Below are 21,390 nucleotides of genomic sequence, written 5' to 3'. Positions count from 1 at the left end.
ATGCGCCTAACAGGACGACGACAATAGCTGTGGCGCGTTCACCCTTGCCTTTGCAGATTGCCTACTCCGAAATTTGTTGCCTGTCTTTGCATCGAAAAGGTGAACATATATCAGGAAAAGAATAGCAAAGGACTTGTTATAGTATGGGATCACTGATCGAGGAAGAGTACTGTCGGCGCCAAGGTGGTCGGGGTTTGGACTTTGATGCGACGGATAAAACTGCTGATGTCAATGGTTTAGCTTTTAAAAATGATGTTGAAAAAAATGCTGATGTGAAGGGTCAAATATCTGAAGTCCAAATTGGACCAACTGCTGCTACAAAGGTGGAACAGGCTGACAAGGTTGTTTAAATATGTACCAAACGATATGTAGTACATTATGTGGCAGTTCTAAGACATTTTGGGGTTCCCTTCTGACTTCTAACCATAATTTACGCAGGTGGCTTGTGGGATTAAAACTCCATTGGTAATGAATGTGGGGAGATCTTCAAAATATATTAGTGTCACATATCATATTGTTATTATCATAACACTTTATGTTCCCCTGTTGAGACAAGATACTTACTATCTCTTATGATTTTGATTTTTTCTTAGGTTACCGATGAGAAAGTTCTGGGTCAGGAAGAAATTGTCAATCATGGTACCGTGAGTTGCTCTGGGATTACTAGTCACGCTGCTCTGGGAGTTGCTCAGTTGAATCGGTGGAATAAATTCAGTGATCTGGAGGAGCAAGCTACCGAATTATGTGATCAGAGGCTTCTGGAACACATGATTGTGGGTGGCCTATTAATAAAGAGGAATTCCTCCATTGTTACCAGGAGAAATATGCCTTTGGAGCCCGCATTATGCACTGATCTAAAATACCTTGCACAGTTGTATTGGTGGTACCATGAACGCAACCTATTAAAGTCCGGTGTTTCTAACTCTGTAAAGCTCAGGTTTTATGGTCAGGGTTTGAACTTAAGCATGAGCACATACCACTTGCTTAGCCCTAATCAGTGGCTAAATGGTGAGGTATGTCAATTGCTTCTCTGAACTTACCCAACTTAATTCGCAACTCGTTTCGTCTTATTGATAAATTTGTTATTTCTTTTTGTCGCTAAGGTCATTTCGCTCTACATGGCGCTTCTTGACAGAGCCCATAACAAACTTGCCAACTCTGATGATGTACTCAGAACACGTGATTTGTCACAGTCCTACACTGTCATCCCCGATACACTGATCCCGGTTATTTGACCGAAACACACTTCTTTTCTCGTACTTTTCTAGGCTTTCTGAGACCGTGCAAATAACTTTTGTTTCAACTGATGCAGGTCAGCTGGGAGTCATTGTATGCGTCTGTTGAAGTGAGCCTTACCAATCCGAGCCTGACTACGGAACAAAAGATTTCTATCCTTGCTTCCAACCTTTCATCGAACCAAAAGATAACCTTCAGAGATATGCTCCAACCAAACACCCGCATCCCATACGTCACCAGATCTAAGGGCATGATGATGGCCTTCAATATCTCAAACATGCATTGGATACTGGTGGTCTTTAACTTCCCCACTTGGACTTGCTAGATATATGATTCGCTGGCGGAGCCTATCGCCGATCCTAAACCCCGCCTTGAAAAGCTCGGTACCCTGCTTCAGTATGCCCTTAATGCTCGACAAAGGCTGTATACCACAATCGAAGCTCCGGAAAAACTGGAACAGCAAATACGCCGACTGTGTAAAGCAGACAGATTCTTACAATTGCGGGGTCTTCGTAAAGATTAGTTCTGCGAAATCAGCGTCTCAATTTCACCCCAACTGGGGCCATGATAAGAAATACGATGGCCAAAGACTTGCTTGCCTGTGGCTTGACCTGCTTGCCGGGTTGAACGGAATGGTAGAATCGGGGTTGACCATGAAAAAAACACAAAAATGCAGTGCTTAAGTCCCTGGATGGACAAACTAAACTACGTGCTACTGGATTTTGTTTTTAATTGCTTTAATTAAGATTAATCTTTCTTAATTAAGTACTTTTGCCTACACTACTAACATCACCTAAACGAAGACAACATGCCGTCAATTGGAGTATGCCACGAATTGAACGTTTATATAGATCTTTCTTTACCACATCATCTATTTTCCAGACTAAAACAACATACAATACCATTGAGACATTATAAACCTTCTTTGGAAATAAATTGATCTCTGATGCCTCTGCTCATATTACCATTTTCTAAACAACATCATAGCTTTCCAAGACTAATTATGAAGGTGCTCGCGTCGCGTGGTGCTTCTTAGATTTTTATGTATATTGGTACTTTATATATGGGCAAGATCATACTCCACTACATGTTTTGACTTATCTCTTTCGATATTGAGTTTTGGGCATACACATATTTGTTCTTACCCAGGTATACATTTGTACAACAAATAAAAACTAGAACTACCATGTTCTACCGTCGCATTCACATTTTTATTTTTTTTGGGTATACTTTTGTACTGATAAAAACTACGTTGTTCTACCATATACTTATAATGGGATTAACTAAACCATATCTTTGATTAAAACTAAAAAGCAGACCCAGTCATACATTTCCTATACAAGAACTCCATTTCACAACAACTAAACTAAGATATAAGACAATAGGGAAGCTCCCAAATATTTTCAATACAATTTGGTCAATATGGTAGGAGAAAAGAGAGGGAAAGGAATTGGAATTGAATTTGGGAGGAACAAAGGGGGTTTTCGTTGGTGACTTTGTACTCAGGAATGTAAATTGTTGAGAAAGAAGAAGAGGCGGCCTGTTTGGGTAGGAATAGGAGAGAGAAAATAACTTTTGATGTACTAGGTAGGAATAGATGTGACAAGAGGGTGGGAGATGTTCAAGGGTATATATGTAAATTCGTATAATGATATATCATTTTTTCTAAAAACAAAACACTAATACCTTGAAGGGTATTAGGAGTATTTCATACATCAGCAAGTGGGGGCCGGTGGAATAAAACTTGTGGTTCAGTTGTCCTAAATATAAAGTCAACGTGAACTTACCCAAATTTTAAACAGGCCTAATGTTTTGGGTGATGATCTCTTAACTAAATGAAACATCTCTATCAAAAAAAAAGATCATAATTGAAACTTCTACACTCATCAAATGTAGCTCCCAATTTGGAGAAGTGTGGACTATTTATTTTTTTCACAGTTATTCAGAGACCATATTTACCATGGGGAGAAATTTCAGAATCAACTGAATCATCCGAATTTTTGGGGTGAAGAAATCTATTTGCAAAAAGTCGCGGCCTGATCTAAAACTTCTTGGTGCAGTAACTGTCATGAGTTTGTGTGTTTAAGTACTGTATTTCCCAGGAACCCCTATGTGTTCTTAGCTTTAGTGGTGGTTTAAAAAAGAAAGAAACCAAGTTAGTTTGTCTTAGATTTCTTTTGTTCTGTATGATTTCAGAAGAAATGAAAAGGCTACTTGGTGGGTAATACCATAGAAACATTGTAGAAGACTACATGTATGAGTCTTCATTTGTGATTTATTATAACATGTTTTTAAGTGAAGTCACGTAGGATTACTGGAGACCATTTGGTGGAGAGAATATGCAATTTTCAACCTCTGGTGCTGATGAAATTTTGCTTTGTATTTGAGTTTTCTACAAATGTGACCCTAAACATTCTGAACCTGTTTAGTTCTAAATCAGTACTTCTTTTTACTACTGTTAACATTATTTTTATAGGTGGTGACTGATTTCCTCTTATCTTGTTCTTAATTTGAATGTTTGTAGACTCAGCTGCTGCTACAATTTTGGACGAAAATAATTTGGCCAAGTATGATCAGAAAAGTGGATATCTCCACACTACAGAACAAGGCCACTCTCTAGCTGCGTGTATACCGGTGGAAAGATACACTACATATCACGAGCACCTGAAGTTAGAAATGGGTGGCAGTAAGCAACATAGGCTAATATCACTTGGTGAAGTGCTAAACTATTCATCAACCGAGGATTCACCACAGGACCTGGAGTTGGATTATGTGAGCGACAGGCGTACAGAGATGTTACGTGAAGAGTTCTTAGCCAGCCACTTGAACGGTATTATGTAGCCCCCTGTTTTATGGTGCTGTTTTTATTGATCATGTACAATGTTTCACTGCGTTTCTCTTTTGTTTCTGGAACAATGTCTGTTGTTGGGGATAAAATAAATTATTAATTTCTAGTGGTTGTAGCCGTTACTAATTTACTATGCTTTATATAACTGGGCACTGCCTAGTCTCGACAGTTTGAATTTGATATGGACTTGGAGTAGTACCATTTAAACGTATCAGAAATTCAGAATTCAACGATTTCAGTTTTAGTATATATGATTTGTTAATCTATGTCATTTATGATTTGTGTAGTCTATGTATGTAGTTTATCATTGTTATACCCTTGGTATGCCATCTTCGTAAAAAAAAGAACGTCTTCAATAGAGGGTATAAATTCGTGATGGGTGTTATTAAAATGAACATACACACCAAGAAATTGCCCGGAAATAGTCTTGACGGTCATGGTCTTCTAGTGGTGGTTTCGGTCTTTTGAGGCCTGAAATGGATCTATGTTTTTCATCCAGTTTTGCACCTACGATATGGGGTGGGGTATTGGTCATTTTGCACTTTGATATCTAATTTTAATTTTAAAACGTCTTGTGCTACGTTGAAGTATTTTCGCATGTGTGATGCGTACATGTATACGCCAATTTGCATGTATGTTATGCCCGTGTGTGTATCCCATGAGTCACTATCCCATCCAAGGCAAGAACGTTAAATTCTCTGACGTACCCATCAAAGACCATTAATACTGAGTAGTGGAAAATGCTCCGAGTGACCCACGTCTGTCCCTCTTTTTTTCTCCTCTGAGACTGACACATCAGATTTTTCATAAAAAAATGAATTCTACTCCCTTTTTTGCCGATTTCAATTGTTCGTAACCCAAATTCCCAAAATAAATAAAAACTTCTCTCCACGCTCTTTTTTCAATTTTACAAAACATTCCCAACTCTCAAAAAAAAATTCATCTCTTCAAACTCTCTCTTATTCTTCTCTTCTTCCAAAATTAAACTAAGAATGATAGAGTGATATCAAAATTAAACGTCAGCTTCGTTATCATCAACTCCCTATTGATTAGTTCAAGCAATTTTTGAGGAGTTAGAGAGATGTTTGGATTTAGGAAATCACCCAATACTAAGGTTGTGAAACAAAACTCAGTTGAACCTGGATTTCTTGGTTCGTCCAATTCTAATCCATTTGATTCCGACTCGGACTCTGATGCTAAGAAAACCTTTACTCCTACAAGATGTACTTCTTTGGAACTGTCTTGCCGAATCTTAACAAAGAATGCTTTTAGTGATGAGGAGGGAAGTGGAGCTTCTATGAGTTAGTTATGCTTTGAGAAACAAATACAAGAATGACTTCCGTGATTCGGAGGATTCGAGAACCGTGAGCGTCAGGCAGAACCGGAGGGCTATGCCACGCATAAGGCTAAGGAGACAACAAAAAGTGTCGATAGTTGCCGAAGATTGCCGAGGATATTCGAGATGATTCTATTAAGACTTTGATCACCTTGCATAGGGGTGAGCAAATCACAAGGACTCACGAGGTCGCTACTAACATTGATCGGGATCTCGGTCGGGTATGGCTATTTGTCCCATTTGTTTGTTGTATTTTGCCTTGTGGTGGTGAATATAAATAAGCGTTGTGAATTTGTGTGTTTTGGGGTGGGGGTGAGGGTTGAAGCGAGAATATCGCTTGCTAAACATGGCGATATCTTTTTTCTTAAGAACTTCTTGTTAAATTGTCTAAGAAAGTTAAATTTGATATAACTGGAACCAAAACATCATTTTTGGTGACAAGATTTAACAATGTATTCTTTGTTTAGCTATTATAAGATTTGCAAGTAATGAGTTTTCAGTAAAGATTGTGAACTATGCGTGTGGAGCATTAAGTATATCCACTGGCTTTGGGAATAGGGTCATTTGACCTTTTGGTGGTGATTGAGTGTTTGCCATTAATGTCTTAGCTTGACCTTTGCCTTCGCATGCTCGATATGCTGGAGTACTTATCCCACACTACGACACTGTATATAGATCCAAATTTTTTTTTTTTTTCTGGATTCTTAGTTGCGCTTTCAGTTATTGATAACTTAGAGGCCATTTGTTTTTGCCTCTTATAAGACCTTGAGGTCCTATAACCTCTTATAAGATGTGGCCCAGTGATTTTGGACATTTCTTTGGTTTGTTTTTTGCCTCTTAAAAGAGACATTCTACTAGAAATGTCTTATAAAAGGCTCCAATTCTATAAGTACCAAAATTAGATATACTTCAATTATATAAGTCTTATAACTTGAAAAATGACTCAAACACCCCCGTCCATATACCCCTAGCCTCATTTCTCTCTTCTTCCTTTTTCATTATCTTATTTTTCAAATAACTCCATTACCCTAGCCACCACCGACTACCACCACCACTGCCGCCATTGCCACCACCACCATCACCACCACCACTACCACCACCATCATTATCTCCACCACCACTACCATCGTATTATTAAGACTATCACCACCACCACCACTACCACCGTACTATTAAGACCAATATCATCACCTCCACTACCACCACCACCGTACTATTAAGACTATCACCACCACCACTACCATGCTATTAAGACATCCACCACTTCTACTACTACTACCATCACCGTGCTATTAAAACCAATATCATCACCTCCACTACCACCACAACCGTGCTATTAAGACCACTACCACTACCACCGCCAATTAAGGTAGTTTCCTAAAATCGATATTCTAATTATCAAAATTGATTTGAAAACCGAAAATTAAACTATCGTTTATTTCAAATTAATATATTCAAGTTAAATGTGATGTAAAGTAGGGTTATATTTGTCAAATAACCATCTATAAGATGTCATGTATTTGTTTTTTCTATTTTTAAAAGTGCTTATAAGAGGAACTTAAAATTAAAAACAAACCACTTTATAAGACCATCTTATAACACCCTCTTATAACACATGGTCTTATAAGACCCTCTTATAACTTAACCCAAAAAAACAAATAGCCCCTTAGTTCCCCTTAGTTTCAGGGTGAGAAGCTATGGGGAAGTCTTGGTGGTATGTTTTCTAAAACATGGAAGCCTAAAAAGACTAAAGCAATTAAAGGGCCAGTAATTACGAGAGGTAATTATCAAATCACATTCAATCTTTGGATTTTACTAGCTGGAAAAGTTTCTCTTTGCTTACCTGAATACCTGTGTTGGGTTGCAGATGATTCATTTAAAAGAAGGGGAAATCACTTGGAGCAAAGGGAGAAGTTGGGACTGGCATCAATTCCTAAGGGAAGATCGAACCCCGAAAACCAAGCATCCGAACCCACAACCGCATCTGAGAAAGTTGAGGTACATCTTGGCGTTGAAAGTAAAACTCATGACTAAATTCATATTGTTTCTTTTTAAACCGATCTCTTTCAACTTTGATCTTTGTGTATATTAAAAAGGTGGAAAAGACAAAGCAAGACGATGGACTGAATGATTTAAGTAACATATTGGGTGAACTGAAGGTTATGGCTTTTGATATAGGTTCTGAGATTGAAAGGTGGTACTCATTTTCATTATGGAGCTGACATGTATATTGCCTTACTTGCAAATGTAAGATTTTTTCTCCTTCAGTAGTATAAAATGGAAATGTCATGAAACAGTAGCCCTGACCCCCTTCCTCCTTTAATTTGTTTTATTGATAAGAAACAATGTGTCTTAGAGGAGATGTCTCCATGGCTTTGTTTGAGACTATCTCCCTCTCTTCTCAATAGTTTTTTATGCTTAAAGCCCATTTCTTCCTTTTTTTCTCAATTATATTTTGTGTAGATCAGTTTTATAATTGAATTGCAAAATCAGTGCAATAATGTTGTTCTTGGTTTGAACTAACAGATGCTCAACTTTTCAAACAATATTTTAAACAATGAGGGATGGATCTGGACAATACTTGATGTGGGGTGTGGAGTTGCAAGTTCCGGTGCCTATCTTCTTTCATTTGATATCATGGCGATGTTTGTAGCACCTAATGATGTGCATCAGAACCAAATTCAGTTTGCTCTTGAGAGAGGAATTCCTACATATCTTGGTGTGTTGTGGACAAAGAGGCTGCCTTACCCGAGCCGATCTTTTGGACTTGCTCATTGTTCTCGGTGTAGGATTGATTGGCTTCAATGGGATGACATTCTTCTTCTCGAGTTAGATAGGTTGCTCAGGCATCAAAAATACTTAGCAACTTTTCAATATCAAAAGAAAACACATTGTTGCTTTGCAAAAGGTAAGTGTTGCTACTAATTTTATGTTTAATACCTTTTGAGGACTTTGATTTGTCTGATCATATACTGTGATTTGTTTTTAATTAAATTCAATATTTTTAGCTAAATTGACGTCATTCATTCTTCTACTAACTATTCTACTTATTTCCACTCTGATTATCTTCAAATTCTTCCTCAAATACCGTGATCGTAAAACCCCGCTCGAAACTCATAATGGAATCCCGAATAATAAGAAGCGAAGAGTCGCTTAGCTGAAAAGCTTGGTAGGTAGTTTTGTTCTCATCATCTATAGTTCTTTTCTTCCGGATGCTCTGGAAGCAACTCTGAAGGGGAAGACTCTATCTAGCATATGTATCGGAAGGATTTGGGGAAGTCACAAAATTGGAAGGACATACTTAAATATCGAGGAAGAATGGGTCACTGTTTAACTCACCGTCTACCATCGCGAATCTGCTTCTAGCTAAGCTTCAAGACATTAATTGCCTCAATTATTTTGAGATCACTCTTAGAAAAGAGTGGCAACGAGGTAATATCTCTATCTGTGTCCTAAAGGTCTACTATGTTACTACACTGTCCTTTCACCTTTTTTTAATTAATTTTTTCATCCCTGCAATTGTTGTTGGTTGCTCAGTTCTGGCTAGCTGCTTATCCTCAGGATATATATATACCGAACTCTGTATGGTAGACAGTCTTGAGAGGTTGGGAATCGCCATTTTAAGAATGAAATTAGAAATGTTTTGGATAGAACATACAGGTAATGGATACAGGTAATGCCTGAGCTTCCATCTTTTTACCATTAGTAGAAGAACATTATTTGCTAAGGAAAAGTTTAGACCTTTGATCTCAAGAAATAAATACACTAAGATCATTGATTAAGAATTACTTTGGTATGATTAAGAATAGACTGCTTCTTGCATAGTGTAACACCAAAATGCCAAATGCATAGTGTGTATGTCTGGTTATGTACTGGCAAAAGGCCTACTAAATTATATATAGAGCTGCAAGATTTCATTTTTCATCAAAACATTGCATGTACCAGCCACTACACTGTCTACTACTACTATTACTACTACAGAGTTCTGATAGGAGCTTTTGTCCACTATATATGTTCTTTTGCAAGAACTTACGAGCTTCTACCAAAAAGACAACTATGAGACTGTTAATATATGAGATTTTGCATGGTGTCGTGCATGTGAAAAAAACAGATTCAATACTTTAAGGATGAAAGGCAAGTAAATATGTATACGCACAGGGCCGGCTAAACCCAAGGCGAGGCCTTAGGCGGAAGCTCTAACTTGAGGCTTTTTTAAAACAAATATTTTAATAGAGGTCATGTAAATGTAGAAAAAACAATACTACCTGAACTAAATCAGATTATGTAATTAGAGCATGTCGAATGATGTATGCAACAGGATGATTGTCTAGAGTAGTTATGAGGTAAGTCGGATATTCCTCTTTAGTTTAGTTTAGAGTAAGTAGGACTCTTAAAATAAATTGATTTATGACCGTAAAATCCAATCTATCCATGGATGCCTCCCTCTCTTACCATTGTATACCTTTTAGAGAGGTGGTTGTGTCATATTAATCCGATAGCTAGCATTTTTTTCAAGCATTTGATATCTAATAAGAAAGTTATAGAGAAAGATATCAAATAAGTTGTACTACATGCTTTGCTGCAAAATCGTTGCTCTTAACAAGGCCCTCACTCTTTCACTACACAAAAGCTCGAGATGAGCTACCAAAAGCTGCTAGAGAACTGTTTACCAATGTCACATCTGATGTGTTGTGGGTTCGCGTTAACCACACTTACCCTCTTTCACAAGCAGCACAAGCTCATGTAGATCTTGAAAATCATAAAACAACTGGTTCTCAGTAGTGTTGATACCGGATGGTGCCGACTATAAGGATGCAAGCCTGATGATGTTTCAATTTAATTTTGAAAAGACTGATGAATAGTATATGATGGTATATACCTTCTCAGCATTTGTATATGGTGATTGGTTCCATCTCGCAGACATACTGGATATATCTGGGGTCTTTACAATTGAGCTGGTATAGTCTATGAATCGCGGTAACCAGGCAACTTTGAAATGTGTGTGGTATCGTGTGAATGCTTTATGTTTCTGTGTAAAATATCATGTATATACCTTGATAGAGCCGTTTTAGAAGTGTAGATCTTCTGAAGGCCGTATCAGTCACCAGTTCACACATTGCTCCCTTCTGGTTATATATCCACTATTTTTATTTGTAGAATTCTGTGTAAAATATCATGTCTATACCTTGATAGAGCCGTTTTAGAAGTGTAGATCTTCTGAAGGCCGTATCAGTCACCAGTTCACACATTGCTCCCTTCTGGTTATGTATCCACTATTTTTATTTGTAGAAGGTGTTCTTTCTGCCACAGAGATACTATCTGCATCAATTATCAGAGATTGCATCCCTTCTGGCATATTCTTGCCAGTTGTATTTTATATTGTTGGCAAAGGGTAAAAGGTGAAGTCTTAATACGGAGTGAAAATTAGCAAGTTGTTTTCCATGGACATGAAAACAGTGAGTAGTTTGTAGTGAAGAACACAAGGGGAGTATGTAGCACAGTAGCAGTAAGAGTAATTAACATTAAGAAGGATGCTAATTTGTAGTTGAACATTACCTGAGATCTTTGGATCTTTCAAGTCACAACAGCTCTGCTTTGGCGCCCGAAAACGGTTATGTTCTTTGATACCGGTTAGACATGCTGACTGATGCTGATGTCAATTAGATGGGGTTTAGGGAACATATGCTCCACATTCTTTAGTACAGCTATTAATGTAGTAAGCCCGGCGAATGCCGGGCAAATTATCTAGTACACGCAAATGTCGAGTTCCATTTCATTCTATCCTTCGCAATTAATTACACCATGTCATCTTCTCCAGTCCCCACCAACTGTCACTTCAACGTCTTCTGGGATACTGAAAACCTGACTCAATCACAAGTCTCCTCCATCAAGACCCACCATTCAAATGTAAAGGTTGCTCTAAGCCTTGGCGGAGATATAGTATTGCTGATGGATGCCATGTTTGCTTTGAACCGTCTTCAATTGATTCATGGGTTGAAAATGCAGTTAATTCACTGACCAAAATCATTAAGGATTATAACTTAGATAGCATCGATATAGACTATGAGCACTTCAGCGCTGATCCTCATACGTTCTCTGAATGCATTGGACGACTCGTAACGATCCTGAAACAAAAGAACGTTATAAAGTTCGCTTCAATACCCCCATATGATAAAAGCACAGTTCAGAGCCATTACTTGGCTTTGTGGAGGAAGTACGGACATGTTATAGACTATGTTAACTTTCAGTTTTATGCATATCCCAAAGGAACAAGTGTGAACGAGTTTTTGAAGTACTTCAAGATTCAAATGTCCAACTACAAAGGAGGTAAAATCTTAGTGAGCTTCGGTAATGATGACAGTGGTGGATTGCATCCAGAAAACGGATTCTTTAGTGCTTGTCACAAGCTAAAGAGCCAGGGAAAACTACATGGGATCTTCATTTGGTCTGCAGATGACTCAAAGAGTAGTGGCTTTCCTTATGAGATGTAAAAAAAGAGTAGTGGCTTCATTGTTACTTGTTAGCCAGTTCTTTTACCTTGTGAGGTTGGTGGATAAGACGTAAAAAAAAGTTCTGCATAAAATCCATATTTAAAACATTGATTTGGTTTGGTTTGGTTTGGTTTCATTTGTTTGCTGTATTTGATGTTACATTTATGATTTATCAAACATGATCTATAAGTAAAGGCCGGGATTTTGTTTTAATCGTTGCTGTTGTTTGGATGTAAAGATGTCGTTTTAATCCACAATCACCTCCCTTCTCTTCTTGTCTCTTCTTGTCTCTTCTTGTCTCATCTTCCTTCTCTTTATCCCCACTGCCAAATTGTCCCTACAAATACCTTCTTCAGCAAAAGCTAACAAGAGGCAAAAATCAACATCGAAAAGTACAACAAAACCTCCCCAGGCAAATTGGCAATAGCGGGATTGAAACCCCTTCATTGGCAGAGCATTGACAGAAGAGGGAAAATATCAAGCACATTGAGGCATAGAGCATCTTCAATCAAAGCCTCAAAGTCATAGCTGTAGTGCGGGAAGGGTTATTCCCGCACTAGCGCATGTGCTATATAGCGTGGCCAAATTGTGCACTCATATGAATTTCAAGTGAACAGCAACAAGATTTAGTGATATTCTGTTATGTTGCATAACAATGAATGAAGATTAATGAAGGCAGACTTGGTGGTCCGAATTGGTTAAGAGTTACAGCTTTTGAACAACACTATAGTTAACGATACAGCGTTGTCATCAGTCATTCACTTGGGAGATGTTTCTCAAAAGTCCCTGTAACCCCTGTTTTGAAACAACAAAACGGAAGCCCTTCTGGTGAGTAAACCTGAATAAGAGTCCTCTGCGTTCGGCATCTGAGGAGAAGTCTAGCTGTATTCTGAAGACGTATTAGGCTCCAAACACTGTTGCTACCAAATAACGATAGTGGATGTAGCAAGTCATGAAAAACAGTCACTTGCAACCTTTACACCTCCGGCCTAGTGTCCAGTCTGATATCCTTTAAGTGTAACGAACATTTATCTTTCAATTTGTATATCGTTTAATGAACGAGGAAAAAACTGTAGACAATTGAAGGACAAGTGCAGGTCCACTTTTTAGTAGTTACAGTTCACTAATTTCACCATCTCTGCAGTTGCCCACTGACAAATACATAGTCGAACTCTTCTTTGATGGAAGAACTCTACAACAATCCCTCCTTGGTGACTGGAAAAAGAAAGGAAAGAAAAGAAATTAGATTTGACAAAAAACTGAAAGAACTTCGATTAGTGCTACTGTAGGTATTCTCTTAACAACACTCAAACTTAAAAGCTTACCCTCTGCCAACGAAGAGGGTCGGTCCTTTTTATGACAACGACGGAGTCTACTATTTCTGGAGACGGCACTTTCCACCGGCATGGAGGGTACTGTTCTCTATGACGGTTGTAGATACCCACCGTTTGCTTATTAGCCGGATCATAACGAACAGTACGCATGTAGTAAACGAAGGGCTTCTGGCATGGATGCTTAGTGACAGGCCTAGTGTTGAATGCATATGCAGTGTAGTCAGCCCTTTTGTACCAATTAAGGAAGGTTCTTGTTGGCATCTCAAGCTCTCTAGGTGATAGGACACCCCTTATGATTTGAACGACATAGCCCCAGGAAATGGAGATCGACCAGATCTGCTTTTTGTCATAGCAGATGGATTGCTGTATTATACTTGATGAATCTAACCTGATCGACTGGAAAAGGTGCTGTACCCCTCTAGGTTGACTCATGCCAGGAAATATCGGCTCTACCACATCCAAATGGTGTAACGATACCAATGGAACGACAGGGTGCGCTCCTAGAAGACCCAATAGGTTCCCGTACACATCATACTGTAAAAATCAAGCATGTCATGGAAAACTTAAATAAAACACCTACTTGTAGTGAGAAAAAGGTCAATTTTGTGAAAAATATTGTAATAGACTGCACACAGCAATCTATCTGTCGATTATGCTTTTGGTGATGGAGACTTATTTCTTAGTAACCCTAAAGTATTATTAGTTTTTATTCAGGATCCACGTTGTTTATGGAAGTGTTAGGCCTGCATATAAGTATGGACACATTCAAGATCTATAAGCAGGGAGACTACTTTGGATATTTCATTTGAATTCTTGTCCTAGATATCAGAGGAAAAAAATAAAGAAAAACAGGAAAAAGCTTTGAAAGGCTACTTATATTGCTACAGTGTCCAAATGTCATTTTCGGTTTAACAAGAGACCAATTCAAGAAAATGCACTTGATCAAAGACTTGGGAAAATGTGTAGTAAATGAAGTAGACATTACGCAGTATATGCATATGAAACAACAATAAGTATCAATGTATCATCAATCGCTAATTCATCAATAAACTTGTAGGATTACCTGATGAAATCCGGTTTCTCTAGTGAGTGGCACACCAAGCTCAGCCATGCAGGCCTGGATCCTGTCATCACTCCCATACAGTCCCGGGTACCTCTGTATGCATTTGTCTTGCATTTTCTCCAATGCCTTAGCCAGAGGATAGCTTATGGCGAAACCACCCCCACCATACGCCATTGAATACGAGAAAAATATGTTCTGGACATGGCTCTCGGACGAACTTCCCACATAATAGAATTGTCGATGATCATACTTTGCAAGAACTCTCATGACGTTATCTATTACAAAGACAGTGTCATCGTCACCCATCACAAACCACCTCACATCCTTCAGTCCTAATCTCATTGTCTCAGAAACCACTCTAGAAATCCTTAACGCCGACCGCCTTCCTTGACGATGTGTATATGGGAACCCTGAGGTATTCCCCGAGATCCGTATCTCGGGTAGACCTTCATTCCTTCTAGTCTTTACAGGCTTGTCCAACCACACCATTCCTCTTGTAATTCTTGGCTTCCACCATAACTTGATGTATTCCTTTCTCTGCTCCCATAGGTTTGATGAACCCGCAATGCAAAAGACAACATGTTTAAGCTCAGTCTCAGAGGAACGCATTGGCAATTTGGATAACTTGTTTTCTTCTTGTTGGTGCTCGTAGTTTGTAGATTGAGATGAGTTGTTGATAGGGAGAAGGTCAGAGAGATGTTCTTCTAATGAAGTACAGTCTTGAAGCTCATTGTTGAGGAGGAGATTGGAGGAGTAGAGAATGTAGAGCATTGAAATGATAAGAAAAAACCATATAATGAAATTCCTAGTGCTGATAGTTAACGATGAAAAGCCGCGGTGTGGGGTTGTTGCATTTGTTCCTTCTTTAGATGTTACTTTCCTACCATGGTCGTCAGATCTGCTGCTGTTGCTACTTGTGCTTGCATGGGATGATTTCATGCTTTAATCTCAACTGGGTTTAAGAAAGTGAAGCAATATATGCGGATTACATTAAACAAAAAATGATGAAAGGAAGAAGAAGGTGAAGCAATGGTGTGAGTACTGTGGAATGAGAGTTTTCAGGATCTGCAAACTAGATGGGTGTTTTCGGTTTTTTCAGGTTTGGGTTAAAGTTTGTTTTCGAATAAACCATCTTGAAGCAGTCAACATGAATAAAGCTTTTGGGTATTGCCAAGGGTGAGATCATTTTTGCCAATTGTCCAAATTTTAGTTAACCCATTATTAAGGTTAGGAAAAGTATGGCTTATTGGCATTTTTGCCAAGTCCCATCTCTTATTTCTTCCCAACGGCCAAACTGAATGAGAATGTCTAAACTCAGCTAGCAAAGTGTGCAGGGAATTTAGACAGTCTACAAAATACCATCCAAAAAACACGGTAGATAGATCTTAAAAAGTTCGCCAAACTACCAAAGCTTTGACTGTCTAGCGTGCTACTACTTCATCAAAATCCGCAACCAATATTGCAACTAATTTAGAGCTACGACCTTCTGCTTTCTCTGGCTTGTGTTGCATTCGTATGCTTGCTTCCTGCAACACTAAGAATCTAAGATGATCAATCCATTTCTCCAATGCCCATCCAAATCTCGCTCTTCAAGATTTTCATTCATTTTTCAACACGATTATCTGTTTGAAATATTTCATTAAACCTATTTGGTAAGAGCAGATGTGCTGTTCTCATTGGAGAGATACTAGACCTATGCGAGAAGTGTTCCAAGAGTATTTCAAAATACTATGCAAGAAATTATCTCGGTTGTACTATGTTGGAATCTCCAAGAGTATTTCAAAATACTTGTGTGTGTGTGCAAAGTGGAGGAGATGAACTATGTATGTTCTCTCCACTTTAGTGCATTGTGTTTAGTTCCACATTGGTGAACCACCACTAGTAAGTGAGGTATATGAGGAATTCCTCTACCATAAGGGCGTGCCCTTAGGGTACGAAGGCTTTTGTGTTAGGAGGGAGGACTCACCCAACACCACACCCACCCAAAACACATCACGTCGGGTCGGGTTCGGGCTTGGGCTTACTATCTAGTGGGTAGTGGATTACCAATTGCCTAAACTTGTTTTTCTTTTGCAGCAAGTTTCGGTGGGAGTCCGTACTTCGAGTTGGTTTCTGCTTAAACCGACTTTTGAGTCCTTCTCCCATCTGGTAACCGGCTGCATCCCTCTATATAAACACTGCTGTGCGTCCATAGAGTGGATCTAATCCATTCCAGACGTCGAGAGAGAGAGAGAACTCGAGTACACCAGGGAATCCAGTCTAGACGCAGAGTGAGAGACAGAACTCGTGCGTGTATATCAAACAACCTTCTCCCCACCCTACACAGAGAAACAGAAACCATTACTTGTCCTATTCTTCTTCTCTTCTTCCTGTCAGCCGCCAGAGAGAGTTATATTGTTGTTCTAGAGGGTAGTTTGTTCTAGTGCAAAGTCAGGTTGCTGTTAAACATTGAATCCTATGAGGAAGACGCCACTGTTGCCTTTTTGCACCATTAGAAGTGGGCTTAAATCTTTCCTTAAGGACGTTGACCTAATCCGCCTTGGTTATTACATTGCTATTCGTCCTTGTCTTCTATTGTTTTCTTTTATTTGCATACAACAATCTTAAGGAAAGATCAAGATGTCTACACCTGTTGACACCACGCAGATCAAAAAAGCCAATTCTAGAGTCATGGAAGTTACTTCGACTATGCGAGATGCTACACCTCTACTGAATGCTCGCAACTTACCCAATGTGTCAAAGATTGAATCCTTCAACGGTTCACACTTCAAGCGATGGAGAGAAAGGGTGTTCACAGCCCTAGATGTACTCAACTATGCAAAGTATCTCACTAATACAGCACCCATGGAGGGTTCTAATGATTTCGAAAGAAATCAAGCTGCTTGGCTCAATAGGAATAAGGTATGTCGTCATGCTATTTTGAGTACCTTGTCCAATGAAATTTTTTATATTTATTGTTCAAATAAGAATGCACATGATATACGGGAGAGTTTGAACAAAAAATACATAATAGAGGATGCTGGTACTCATAAATATGTTATTGGGAATTTTCTAAAGTTCCATATGAGAGAGGATAGAGATGTAACGTCTCAAATCCATGATTTTCATGTGCTGATTAATGATTTGAAAACTGAGGGTATTAATTTACCCGAAACCTTTGTTGCTGGATGTTTGATTGAGAAACTCTCCGAGTCTTGGAAACACTATAAAAATAGTATGAAGCATAAGCGCAAGCAGATGACCCTTGAGGATGTGATCATTCACATTCACATAGAGGAAAAGAACAAGACTCGGGATGAAGGTGTTGTCTAAGGAATTTCATTCTAAAGCCAATATCATTGAAGGTAATCCCAGCAAATCTAACAAAACCTCTAAAAAGCAGAAGTACAACAAAAATAAGAATTTCAAGGTCAAAGGCACTTCTTTTAAAATGAGTGGTACTGGCAATGAAAATTGTTATATTTGTGGTAAACCTGGAGATAGGGCTTTTCAGTGCAGGCACAAGAAAGACACCGATGATCCTCCCAATGCTAATATAGTTGAGGGAGATGATATTATTGCTGTTGTGGTGTCACAAGTGTTCATGGCCACTGGGAAGAAGAACTGGGTACTAGATTCTGGTGCCACCCGCCATGTCTGTGGTGATGTTGAAGCCTTCTCAGACTACATACTAGTGAAAGATGAAAAAGTTTATATGGGTGACTCTAGGTCTGTTCCTGTTGAGGGAACAGACAAGATTCTTCTGAAGTTAACTTCAAGGAAAACCCTTTCACTTAGTAATGTTCTTCATGTTCCTGAGATTCGTCAGAATCTGATTTCTGTGTCCTTACTGGGAAAAGCTGGCGTCAAGGTGACTTTTAAGAGTGACAAATTCGTTCTGACGAAGAATGAAGGTTTTGTTGGGAAAGGTTATTATAATAACAGTGGTCTTTTCATGTTGAATGTACTTGACAACATTATTATTAATAAAGATGAATCTGCTTCTACTTACTTGTTTGACTCTTTTAATATATGACATGGTAGACTAGGACATGTGAATGTGTAGTATATGAAAAGAATAAAAGCGTGTGGTTTATTGTCTGATATTTCTGATTTTTCTAATGATAAATGTGAGATATGTGCTGAGACTAAAGCCACAAAGAAACCCTGCAAAAATGTTTCTAGAGATAAAACTGGATTATTAACTCTTATTTATACGGATTTGGGTGAATTCAGAAGTACCATGTCTAGAGGGGGGAAGTTTTAATATATTACATTCATAGATGACTTCTCTAGGTACACCATGGTATATTTACTTAGAAACAAGTATGAGGCAGGTGAGATGTTTCTCAAGTACAAAGCTGAAGTTGAAAACCAGCTTAACTGTAAGATTAAAAGACTTCGGTCTGACAGGAGTGGAGAATATGAGTCTAACCCCTTCCAGGACTTTTGTGACAAGAATGACATTATTCATGAGACTACTCCACCATACTCTCATGAGTCTAATGGAGTAGCCGAATTTTAACGGAAAAACAGAACTCTAAAAGAGATGATGAATGCTATGCTTGTAAGTTCCGGAGCTTCCTTAAACTTGTGGGGGGAAGCAATCCTATCTGCTTGCCATATACAAAATAGGATACCCAACAAGAAAACAGGGAATAAGACACCATATGAACTATGGAAAGGTCATGTACCTAACCTGAAATACTTCAAAATGTAGGGGTATCTTGCAAAGGTTCTAGTGAACGAACCTAAAAAGAGAAAATTGGGACTTAGAACTGTTGATTGTATGTTCATTGGTTATGCTCATAATAGTGTTGCATATAGATTTTTAGTAGTAAAATATGATAATAACCTTGTCGATGCTAACACTATTATAAAGAGTAAAAATATTGATTTCTTTGAGAATTTGTTTCCTTTGAAAATTGGCATTGAGAGGTTGGTTGCTCCTAGTGAACAACAATCAACAGATCCTGAAATTTATGAACAAGAAATTCGAAAGAGTAAAAGAGACAGAAAATCCACCAATTTTGGTGATGACTTTTACACGTTTCTTCTTGATGATGATCCTGTGACGTAAAATGAGGCAATCAGTTCTCGAGATGCACCTTTCTGGAAGGATGCTATAAATTCAGAATTAGATTCGATTATAGCTAATCACATATGGGAGATAGTTGATCTACCTCCTGGAGCGAAACCTATACGTTACAAGTGGATCTTCAAAAAGAAACTGAAACTAGATGGTTCCATTGAGAAATACAAGGCTAGACTTGTAGTCAAGGGATTCTCTCAAAAAAAAAGGCATTGACTATTTTGATACTTATGCTCCTGTAACTAGGATTTCTTCTATAAGAGTTCTAATGGCTCTAACTGCTATTCATAATTTATTTATTCATCAAATGGATGTAAAAACTGCATTTTTGAATGGTGATCTTGATGAAGAAATATATATGATGCAGCCTGAGGGTACGATAGTACCAGGGAATGAGCAAAAGGTATGCAAGTTAGTTAAGTCTTTATATGGGTTGAAACAAAGCCAAAAACAATGGCATGAAAAGTTTGATTGGTGTTATGATGTCTAATGGATATCACATAAATGATCCGATAAATGTATTTACTTTAAATCTTTTGATGTGAATACATATGTGATTATCTGTCTATATGTGGATGACATGTTAATCATGAATCCTAGCCTTGATGTTGTGAGAAACACCAAGATGTTTTTATCCTCCCAATTTGAAATGAAGGCCGGATTTGGGAGAAGCTGATGTGATTCTTGGAATCAAAATCATCAGAAACTATGATGGTTATACGCTTTCACAAGAGCATTATGTTGAGAAGTTTTTGAAGAAGTTTAACTTTTATGATAGTAAGCCTGTGTCGACACCTTATGAGGCAACTAGTGAACTTCATAAAAATGCTCAACATAGTGTCCTTCAGTCTAGATATGCCCAAATTATTGGTAATCTCATGTACTTGATGAATTGCACTAGACCTGACATTGCATATGCAGTTAGCAGGTTAAGCAAATACACTCATTGTCCTAGCCAGGAACATTGGAGTGCGTTAGAGAGACTAGCCAAGTACTTGAGAGGAACAATGGATTACGGCATACGGTTTAGACGAACTCTACCTGTGATAAAGGGTTATTGTGATGCAAACTGGATATCTGATTCTCATGATATCAAGTCCACTAGTAGTTATACTTTCACCCTAGGTGGAGGTGCAATCGCTTGGAAATCTTCTAAGCAGACCTTGATAGCTCGTTCAACCATGGAGTCCGAGCTTATTGCTTTAGATAAAGCAAGTGCTGAAGCTGAGTGATTTAGAAACCTCTTGGCATATCTTCCTATTGGTACAAAACCGCCTCGAGCTGTACCTATGCATTGTGACTGTCAGGCCGTGATAGCAAAGGCAAAAAGCAAATTGTATAATGGGAAAAGCAGGCATATTCGTCTGAGACTATAGTCTATAAAGCATTTCTTTGGAATATGGAGTTGTGGCTCTAGATTATGTGAGGTCGAGTTAAATTTGGCGATCCTCCGACAAAACCGCTTTACGAGGGAGACAAGTGGTTGAAACGTCGAGGGGATGGGACTTTTGCCTTAGATAGAGGCACTAATTAACCCCACCCTATGTGATTGGAGATCCCATGAAGTAGGTTCAAAAGAAAAACAAGTCACCTCATTCGCCACGGTATGCTATTGTCTTTCTTTGAGGCGCCCCCCCTATGACTAGATAGCATTATTGTATACTTTGTATAACTTGAATTGCGAATGAGAAAGGATGAGTTATTTTACTCTTAATGGAATCCATAGTCCATTATTTTTTATGAGATAGTGTATTCTAACCGCTTCTCAGTACATTTGATGGATATCCACCTACGTGAATGTAGAAGGCTGGTCGGTTCTTATGAGTATTCGTGCAAGTACTCTAGAACATTTCATGGAACACAAAAGTATATGAGGGCCAAAAAAAAAGCCATGAACCGCAAAAACGGATATATAATGAAAGAACAATGTGGGTGCATGTGCTCTATTTTACTACAAGGGAATGTTGGTTCAAAGAGTTTTTAATTCACCACTTTCATGTATTATAAAATA

At 38.4% G+C, this 21,390-nt stretch overlaps 1 protein-coding gene, 1 long non-coding RNA gene and 2 pseudogenes across 2 annotated transcripts; 3 read left to right on the top strand and 1 right to left on the bottom strand.

Moving 5' to 3' along the window:
- The first annotated feature begins 3,008 nt into the window (after window positions 1-3,008).
- Window positions 3,009-4,195, top strand: LOC147481687 (uncharacterized). The gene is made up of 2 exons (XR_015206613.1): window positions 3,009-3,490; window positions 3,761-4,195. It is a non-coding gene; the product is annotated as an uncharacterized LOC147481687 (long non-coding RNA).
- Window positions 4,196-4,742: 547 nt separating this feature from the next.
- On the top strand, window positions 4,743-11,911 carry LOC147481685 (chitinase 1 pseudogene; annotated as a pseudogene).
- Window positions 5,110-7,609, top strand: LOC147481686 (SNAP25 homologous protein SNAP33-like; annotated as a pseudogene).
- A 625-nt stretch (window positions 11,912-12,536) lies between the features above and the next one.
- Window positions 12,537-16,803, bottom strand: LOC147481684 (uncharacterized). The gene is made up of 3 exons (XM_086575419.1): window positions 14,309-16,803; window positions 13,237-13,779; window positions 12,537-13,126 (listed from the first exon to the last, which is right to left on the bottom strand). Exons 1-3 carry the CDS (start codon window positions 15,245-15,247, stop codon window positions 13,025-13,027), a joined length of 1,584 nt encoding a protein of 527 aa, XP_086431545.1. The 5' UTR covers window positions 15,248-16,803; the 3' UTR covers window positions 12,537-13,024.
- Between the last annotated feature and the right edge of the window lie 4,587 nt (window positions 16,804-21,390).

The sequence above is a fragment of the Coptis chinensis genome, chromosome 8, assembly GCF_015680905.1.
Source record: "Coptis chinensis isolate HL-2020 chromosome 8, ASM1568090v1, whole genome shotgun sequence".
NCBI lineage: Eukaryota > Viridiplantae > Streptophyta > Magnoliopsida > Ranunculales > Ranunculaceae > Coptis > Coptis chinensis.
This window is presented reverse-complemented; position numbering and strand designations above follow the sequence as displayed.

What these genes read in the sequence shown, in the direction of transcription:
- LOC147481684 (XM_086575419.1), bottom strand. Translation starts at nt 15,247, where the DNA reads ATGAAATCATCCCATGCAAGCACAAGTAGCAACAGCAGCAGATCTGAC. An exon ending in GAGAAACCGGATTTCATCAG is followed by an intron (nt 13,780 to 14,308) that starts GTAATCCTACAA and finishes TGATTTTTACAG; the next exon opens with TATGATGTGTACGGGAACCT. An exon ending in ACCCTCTTCGTTGGCAGAGG is followed by an intron (nt 13,127 to 13,236) that starts GTAAGCTTTTAA and finishes TTCTTTTTCCAG; the next exon opens with TCACCAAGGAGGGATTGTTG.